We start from the raw sequence: 9,438 nt of genomic DNA, 5'->3' as shown, positions 1-9,438 counted from the left end.
GAGGCAGGCAGAAGTCAGTACTAATCGTTATACGTTGTCAGAAATATCAGCGGGGGTCAGCAGAGGTCAGCAGAGGCCAGCAGAGGCTGGGAGAGGCTAACAGTAGCCAGTCATAATCGTTATACGTTGTCAGAAGTAGCAGGAGTGGTCAACAGCGGTCTGTAGAGGCCAGCGGAGGCTGGCAAACGTCAGTAGTAATCATTATACGTTGTCAGAAATTCCAGGAGTGGTCAGCAGCGGTCAGCAGAGGCTGGGAGAGACTAACAGTAGCCAGTCGTAATCGTTATACGTTGTCAGAAATTCCAGGAGTCGTCAGCAGCGGTCAGCAGAGGCCAGTGGAGACCTGTTGACGGGAGGTCGGATATTAGTTGTTCAAGAGCGAGAAGGGAAGTGTGAGCCTTTCTCTCTCGACTCCCACGAGACGGTCCGAATTTACTTTGGGCAGCTTCGGTGAATCGAGAAAGAGAGCATATGTCATTTTGCCTTTGTAGGGTTTCCGAAACTCCACGAGCTCACGTACGCGTGATCGGACATAGTGTGAGAGAGCACCTTCGGTGCCTTTCTGGCATCTCTGTTCTCCGAAGCTACTCGAAGTAATTTCTCTGGTGTTAAAAAGCCCAAGTTTGTCGAGAAATCCATCTAGCGTGGACGATATGAATTATTCCACGACAAACTTGGGCGTTTTAGCACCAGAGGGCCTGATGTCGATAAATAAGTGCCATGTGGCGTTGAAGGTAACGAACTATTCCACGACAAACTTGGGTGTTTTAGCACCAGAGGGTTTGAGGTCGAAAAATGAGCGCCATCTATCGTTGAAAATATCGAACTATTCCACACAAATTTTAGCGTTTTGATGGGTCACCAATGGGTCACACATTCTTTAACTTATGCACAGTAAGCATCGACCGGTTAGGGCCCAATTCCCTATTGGATCAGGGCAACGCTGAGGATCTAAGATTTTCCTGGAGAAGGGACAAACGCCAAGGGCCACGAGAAGATTTTCCCGTAGCAGCAGATCAATTCTCGAGACAGTGAAGCGAATATCGAAATTATCGAAAAGCCTGAATAAATGAAATCGTTCAAGTTACATCTGAAAATTTTCTTTTAGTTTGCGCTCCTCGTCGAGCAGAACGCTTCACGGGCACCAACCCACCTCCTTATCCCCCTAGACTGCAGATCGGAGATGCAACAACCGAATGGAGCTACGGTTCTACTAGGGACATTTTACTGCGTAGGGTGAAGATGTAGCTTTGTCGTTGGTAGAACTAACAAAATGGCGCGATGCAAATGCGCAGCACGTGTACTTAGCGCGTGCTGCGGAAGCATTGAGAATCAATGTTTTGAAATTTGACGGTTGAGAGCGAACGTGTGTTTGGGCTGGTTCCATTTTTAATGTGTTTTTTTAAATGATATATTGTTGTGAGATTAAATGAAACATGGGGGATGTTTTGGACGACACGGTTGCAGTGATGAATTACTTCGATGCGTAAGTACATTTGTAAAATTCTGTTCGTTGTGTGCGACACTATTTTTATCTTCGAAAAAGGGGGGGGGGTCTGGTTTCTTCGTAAATTGTTGTCTCTTTAATTTATGTGTCCTACGATTTCAAAAGAAACTTTAACGAATGACATTTGTACGCATTTCGCGTTTGACATTAAAATTGTATATGGTGATACGTATAGTGTAATAATTTATAGGATATGTAAGTTTTATAAATTATTTTATAAGTCGCGAAAGTTTTAAACGTTACCGAGCTCGACAAAAAATACACAGAAGACTTTTAACGAACAACAGACCTAAACACGATACGCGTTATACGATGCTCGACGAACTTAACTTGGCCGTAGCAGCGTACGTACGAATAGAATTTTCAAACTCAATTTTCTCGAAAACTAAGCTTTTAAATAAAGATTTTATTCCACATTCTGTTCTTATTTTTTCATAAGGATCCACCTCGTGCTCGCTAGTACATGTTATTCGGCCTCACCTTGTATAATTAATATCTGTAGATTGCAATTTTTCACAGTATAGGATTACAATTTCAATTAAGAAATGTATGAAATAAGTCTTATGGAAGGTAATAATGATTTTAATAGTTTCTAGTAGAACATCAAATTATAGTGTTTGCGATAGTTAAAATGTATTTTCTGTAATTGTCATTTTCTTGGAAGAATCTTTTTAGAACACAAATGGTAAGGATAAAACTGACTGGTTAAATAACATGTGTACGTACATTGAATTTATAATCTTACTATGAATGAAAAGAATCATCGATCCATCAAGTAATATTGTTAAAAAATGATCAAATTCAACAACTATAAAGAGGTAGAAACTTTCATTACCTTAAAATACAAAAATAATTCATTGCAACTGATTTTTGAAAAGTTAATTAACAATTATAACATAATGAAATATTAATATTTTAAATTACTGTAATACTTTAAGCTTGATAGAATATTTTAGAGATTAAAGTAATACAAAGCAAATTTAGTTAGAGTGAGCTGACATAAAGATACGATGTAGAATTTTATGAATGCATTTTCAAGTAATCTAAAAAATTGAACACTATATGAAAACCAAGTATAACACTGATACCTCTAAGCATTCCATACATAAACTAAATCTTGATATTTTATGTAAAATACATCAAACTTTATAAACTCCTTAAACTATTAATTAAAAATTCGCGATGGTATATTTATAAATTAAATGTTCTATAAAATACTGTAATTTAACACTGCTTGCATTTTGTGTTATAAACTGTGGTACATAGATGCATTCAAAAATATATGAAAACAAGATCACATTAATACTTTTAAACTGTCTGTATATCATGCACAATAATTGTTGAATTATTCGTTGTATATTTAAACAGTGACTATCGCATTCAACAAGGTTGGAGGTTATTCTTTGCCATAGCGGTTCTCAAATCAAATTTAATTTTGTCAAAATGCGAACGATAAATCCGCGAATATTTCCAGTAAATCTACGATTGTAGGATCTTTCGGAAGATGGCGATAGTTACGCGCTACACCTCCTATATACGACAATGATACAAATGGGTTAATAACGTGCACCATAAATATTAATTCTTAATTAAAATAGTATCAAATAGGTGTGTCGAAAAGCAGGGCGAGCCACAGTTCGTTTCAGTTAATTTTAGTAGGATGTCTTTCGAAAAGTTTGCGAGAGACTGCACTAAGGGGTTAACTTTCCTGCCCGTTCGGTAGGGATTACCATCATAACAGACACGTCGTCTAAAACAGTTTCTAATTCCTCTCTGCTTCTCCTCTTCAAAGCGGGGGTTTTCCTACAGTCGAACATCTTCCGGCTCGAGCTCTAATGAGAGACACTGCGTTTGACCGATACACACCGCGTTTCGTTTCGTTTTGTCTGGTAGCAACCCCGCTTCTATCTGTTTTTGTCATTCGACTCTCCCCCCAGCCATGCGTGCACTGTCTGCTCTTTATCTCCGCTCCGACGCGTGTCTCTGTTCCCCTTTCGTCCGCGACGGGGTCCGTTCGTCTATCCTCGTCGCTCCTCGGGTCGTGCACGAATCTTCTCGACCTTAAACCCTCCGCCTCCTGTCGTCCCGGTCCCTCCGCGGGCAGCGTCGCTGCCTGTCGTTAGTCGCGCATGATCCGTCGCTGGAGCACGAGACATTTGACGATCTCGTGTCATTTATTCGAAAGTGAACGTGTTCACGCGTATCGCCCTATCGCGTTTTACCGATAAGAACAAAACGAGTCCGTTTCCACGGTTGGACAGGCGAAATCTTTCCTTCTAACTTCGGTCGACGCGCGTATCCAAATATCAATTTTGCGATGGAAGACGACAGACCCGCGAGAAAGCGATCACTTTCTTCCAAGAGGACTGTGTTCAAGTATAAACTGCTGATTCAGTGACAGGGTGCCGTTCTCAGGGGTGAACACGCGCGACGCTTGCACGTTGTTAGACAGTGTGTGGAACAGTAACGTGCGACGTACGAGCGAATCATCTGGCGTGTCGTCTTGAGCAAGAGTTATCTCATTGATCGGTCCAGGAGCAGCATATAGGTCGTCCGCGCTAACGCGGCACGCTTAACGGATTTTTTCGACGGTCTGACAACGCGAACATAATCGTCGAAAGTGATTTTTAATACTGACCAGTCCAGGGGCGGGGTTTTCCTTTACGATACTCCCGGATAGATTGACATTCATGTGCCAAATAAACGTGCCAAAGCGTTTTCACTGAAAGTACAAGTTTTTATTAGTATTATCTTACAGATTGTTGACACCGTTGTCGTTGTTGTTACCGTTTTATTTGTAAGTTTCTACGTGGGGTTCGAGACTCGAGGACTCGCCGTTTATTTGTACAGACGTTTTATAGTATTGTTAAGCGGTTCGATGAGGAACAATTACCGCAATATGTTTTTCGCCGGCTACGGATATTCCAATCAACAGCAAAATAGCCCGCCATCGCCGACCAGGACGAACGTTTGGGGCACCGTTTACAGTCCATTCCGGAAGTGAGTACATCGCCGATCTGACCAGAGTTTCGTCTCTCGTTTATACAGCGTTTAGAAAGAAACTGGAATGCAATCGATTCGGTTCTTGAATACTTTTACTTGGATTTTTATTTAGGATGGTCTTAAGCATTGCACGCGACACTGAACATTTTATCATTTGCTTCATACACAGGCGGTATCGTTGTAAATCGGTCCAGGCTGTTTTTGCAATTCACGGGAAGGCGTTTGTCCCATTTCGTTTTACTCTGTTCCGTGTTGCCCCATTTTTCTGCCAGCATGACGTCATTCTTAAGGTGGTGCAACCCCTGCATTTATTACATCGATTGCGCTGAAAAGAAAACGAAGTAAATATTAGATTTTTAGGAAGGGTTTATTGGTAAATAACATTGACTAATATCAAATATGTATTCTTCATTTAAGCAATCAGTTCTAGTCCCTGTTATGACTCTAATTGTGACAACAAAAACATTGGTTCCACTTTTTCTACAGTATAAAAGTGGACATTTTATAATACCCAACGGTTACTTTTAGTGACTTTTATTTTATTTATAATTTTAGCAGACTATTGAAATGCAATATTTTCTGCTGTAGTATTTTAGTAAATTTATGATTCTATAATAATAGTCAAATTCAAATATTGGCGCTACTTTTTCTACAATATAAATTAAAAGTGGACATTTTATAATACCCAACGGTTACTTTTAGTGACTTTTATTTTATCTATAATTTTAGCAGACTATTGAAATGCAATATTTTCTGCTGTAGTATTTTAGTAAATTTATGATTCTATAATAAGAGTCAAATTCAAATATTGGCGCTACTTTTTCTACAATATAAATTAAAAGTGGACATTTTATAATACCCAACGGTTACTTTTAGCGACTTTTATTTTATCTATAATTTTAGCAGACTATTGAAATGCAATATTTTCTCCTGCATTATTTCAGTAAATTTACGATTCTAAAATCATAATGTTAACTTGCTTGCAATGTAGAAATGAATTAATCTAGGAACGTATAGTATAATTAACCCTCTGCAGACACATTGTAATTTGGCAGCTTTACCTATGCCCATTGGGTTTCTAGGATTAGACGATTATTTTAAGTTGACCCAGCGCTGCAAAAATGTGTCGAATTTTTCAGAAATTCCTCGAGGTTCTATAAACTCGACGAGAGTTTTATTTTTACAAAAGCTTTCAAGTTTTAAGTAATTTAGATTCTCAGGACACTCGATGAGGGAAATTAAATTGTTCTTTAACTGAAACTATTTATATTCTTCGCTTCAGGTTTGAAATTTGTTACCATCGTGGAACAATAGTTGTTTTCAAGCCGCTTGCACGTTTAAAATAGAATTGTAAAACGCCAGTCTTTCCTTTGAACGTTAAAATTATCATCGAGAAAATTGTTTTTCGCGGCGGAAACGAGTCGCTGGATCAAAACAACCGAAGCCATATAAAAGATGTGTTCACCCTTTCGTTACCTAAATTTAGATTGTTTGTCGTGAATATTCTCGAGGAAAACGTTGCTTGTTAGTTTTTCGATGCGTGACGGCCGAGTTCAGTTTGACAGCCTCAAACAAATGTAAGAAATGCTTCGTCGCGGGAACAAGAATCAAAGAAATTGCTAAAATGCAGTCGTCTTCGTTCCCCTGGGGTCGCTCAAGTTCCACGAAATCTGCAACCATAGTGCCAAACAGATATATTTTAAGAGCTGTGCTACGTTACAGTGTTCCTGAATTTGTTGCTTCGATGGATATTTCACTTATATTTGTAGGTTCTAAAAATTTTGTAGTAGTTCAAATTTCCATGCTCGAGATCTTTCATTGTCAAAATAAAATACTTTTACGCTTAACGAAATAAAATCTAGTGTACAAAAATGTACCAGATAAAATATAATTATACAGGGTGTTTGGCTATCCTTGGGAAAAATTTTAATGGGAGATTCTAGAGGCCAAAATAAGACGAAAATCAAGAATACCAATTTGTCGATAGAGGCTCCGTTAAAAAGTTATTAAAAAATTAAATTGAAAAGTTTCAAATCATTCTGGAAAAATTATTTTCGGTTACGGGGGTCAATTACAATAATTTTTGGTGAACAGACATATCCCCAAAATCCTATTCAGTTTCGAGAAAAAAATTCGAGTAGATGTTGAAATTTTTCGGTGAAATTGAAAAGTTTCAAATCATTCTAAAAAAATTATATTTAATTACAGGGGTCAATCACAAGCATTTTTGGTCATTACACATATCCTCGAAATTCTACCCACTTTCTAGAAAAAAATTCGAGAAGGTGTGAAATTTTTCAGCGGGAAAAAAAATTTTCAAATCATTCTACAAAAATTATATTTAATTACACGGGTCAATTACAAGCATTTTTGGTCATTAAATATACCCTCGAAATCCTACCTACTTTCTAGAAAAAAATTCGAGAAGGTGTGAAATTTTAGGATGAAAAAAAAAATTTCAAATCGTTTTGGAAAAATTATTTTCGGTTGCAAGGGTCAATTACAATCATTTTTGGTGAATAGACATACCCCAAAAATCCTGCTCATTTTCGAGAAAAAAATTCAGTACTGGTAAAACTTTAAACGTTAATAACTTTTTAACGAAGCCTCGATCAACAAATTGGTATTCTTGATTTTCGTCTTATTTTGACCTCTAGAATCTCCCGTTAAAATTTTTCCCGGGGGTGGTCGAACACCCTGCACACTGCATTATTAGTAATAATTGTACTATAATTAGCAATTATTTTCATATATCTTACAGTACGGTCCTTGGAACTTTGATGTTTCCTTGAAATCCCCAGAATGGTTCCACCTAGAAATAGAAGAATAGATGATCAAATCAATGAATTATTTAATTATTTTTTAGCTAATTTCTTTTACTTGTAACTGTATTTGCACGCAGTAAATATATTTCACGATTTTGTAATCCCGGTATAACAACATTTAATACAATATACGAAAATATCTGTAGATTTAAACTATTTGTTTCTAATTAATTTAGATTACCAGACGCGCAATAGGAAAGATACCGCAAGGGGTATGTATCAATGACTTCGAACGATGAATTGTTGTTTTGTGCATGGACTGAGTCAGAAGTAAACTGTGGTGATTAACAGTTTGCTTGGCGAGGCATTAAAACAGTGTTAAAGTATCTGAATCATCCAAGCAAATCCTCTGTTTCAATTCATCATTGCCATTCTGTGATTTAAAACTACCTTAAACGTGAGCCCTAATTCCCTAATTTAGAGTTCATAATTAACTCGGTTCCCGGGAAATCTATCGCCAATGAAGCAAATGACGAACAAACCGAGAATGCAAGTTTCGTTTGCATTTCAATCGTTCGTTGATTCAGGGGAAGGAAAATATCTCTCTCCAAGAAAAGTGACACAATTAGTTCATTTTTCATTATTGCATTAATATTTTTATCGATAGAATTAACGAAATGGGAGCTTTCTTACGATAGACGAATGGATAGAGGTTAGAGAATATCGAAAAAATAAAAAAACCAACGCACTGTTTTCGATCGAATTATACATTTCACCGATCAAAATCGAAAGCTTGCTAAAAAGTACGTGATAGCACCCTAAAAATGACCGTTTGTGCACTTGAGAAATTACTAGACTTTGTCTTTCCTCAACTGATATGTAAATGGCATTCCTGCGCATGCGCGCTCTTTCTTACGATAGACGAATGGATAGAAGTTAGAGAATATCGAAAAAATAAAAAATCAACGCACTGTTTACGGTTCAATTATACATTTTACCGATCGAAATGAAAAGCTAGCTAAAAGTTAGATTACAACACGGTAAAAATGATCGTTTGTCCACTTAAGAAATTACTAAATGGCGCGTGAAATAGCCGTGTCTCCAATCTGACAGACGCCATCTTGGATTGCAGTTTATAACTAGTATTAGTAGTTTATACTTTTATTAATAGAATTAATAAAATGGTAGCTTCGTAGAGGGTTGTCTCAACCCTTACATATAATAATTCGTATTTTACTCAAAGTATTTCTCATATTTTGCATATTAAATACACTTTGTAGTTTCTCGAGGACTAAAATTTCCCATAAATGCATAAACATTCGCAGTATAACGATGAATTGCGAAAAAACCTTAATACGATTTAATAGTATTGTACTCTGTTGCATTTCATTCGTTGAATATTGCACGAGGTCAACGTTCTGTGATTGCAAATCGAGTCGACCTCGTTATACTTCGTTGCGAAATTATTTATTATAATACAAACGTAACCGGCAGTATCCAGGCAGTTTGAAATTAATTTGCTTTTACAAATATCGTTTAAAAATGACAATAAAGACTTTATTTCTTTACAATTTTTCGTTGCAATTACGGTGTCGTAGTCTCCACATTTCTCTACGTGGAAATTTTCTTCTTCGATCCCCTCACTTTGGAAAACTTTCGCTTTAGATTAAACATCGTTTGTACATATAATATATCGACCGACTGGACCGAGATTACGTTGTTCTTCTTATCGGGGATGCTCCACTCTTTCCAGCCGGAAAATTATTGGTAAACAAAGCATATCTGTTCCGATTTATCAGCGAACCATCGCATGTGCGTGGAAACGCGACACGTCAGAGTAAATTACACCGATTTGCGTGCGTATTGGTTCCCTAACAAAGGATGGACACGTCCGAGAATTGCTAACAATTTCTGACAAGGTCCAGTAGAATCTGTTATGGCACTGGTTTAAAATATACCGTTCCTCAACATACGTGTATCATAAAAATGTTGTTTTCGAATTTAATACAGCGAATCTTGAATAAAAAGCACTGTTAATTTTCAGTTCACAGAAGGATAAACAAGAATAACAAAATGTGAAACTTATTTATTTTCCAGTTTCTGTTAATGGGATACTAATATATTTATCAGGTTTTTCTGATTAAAACAAGACCGTACACGATA

At 37.1% G+C, this 9,438-nt stretch overlaps 2 protein-coding genes across 7 annotated transcripts in view; one reads left to right on the top strand and one right to left on the bottom strand.

The window, feature by feature from the left end:
* The first annotated feature begins 1,421 nt into the window (after nt 1–1,421).
* Cnn (phosphodiesterase 4D interacting protein centrosomin) overlaps nt 1,422–9,438 on the top strand; it is a 50,061-nt gene continuing 42,044 nt past the window's right edge. For 3 of the 4 annotated variants that reach the window (XM_076778941.1, XM_076778944.1, XM_076778940.1), the window contains exon 1: nt 4,148–4,507. In XM_076778941.1, coding sequence (XP_076635056.1) covers nt 4,386–4,507 — 122 coding nt within the window. In that variant the 5' untranslated portion in view covers nt 4,148–4,385. Of the gene's footprint in view, nt 1,487–4,147; nt 4,508–9,438 lie in introns of those variants that run through there. The other variant, XM_076778942.1, reaches the window with a different exon arrangement.
* Nucleotides 2,824–9,438, bottom strand: part of Lim3 (Lim3 homeobox protein) — a 144,487-nt gene continuing 137,872 nt past the window's right edge. For 2 of the 3 annotated variants that reach the window (XM_076778946.1, XM_076778947.1), the window contains exons 10-13: nt 7,270–7,322; nt 5,987–6,180; nt 4,401–4,835; nt 2,824–4,229 (exon numbers count right to left, since the gene is read on the bottom strand). The gene's annotated coding sequence lies outside the window, so the exon portion shown is untranslated. The remainder of the gene's footprint in view (nt 4,230–4,400; nt 4,836–5,986; nt 6,181–7,269; nt 7,323–9,438) is intronic. The other variant, XM_076778945.1, reaches the window with a different exon arrangement.

Source organism: Colletes latitarsis, chromosome 11, assembly GCF_051014445.1.
Source record: "Colletes latitarsis isolate SP2378_abdomen chromosome 11, iyColLati1, whole genome shotgun sequence".
Classification (NCBI taxonomy): Eukaryota; Metazoa; Arthropoda; class Insecta; order Hymenoptera; family Colletidae; genus Colletes; species Colletes latitarsis.
The sequence above is the reverse complement of the archived record's forward strand: the minus strand, read 5'-3'. Positions and strand labels throughout refer to the sequence as shown.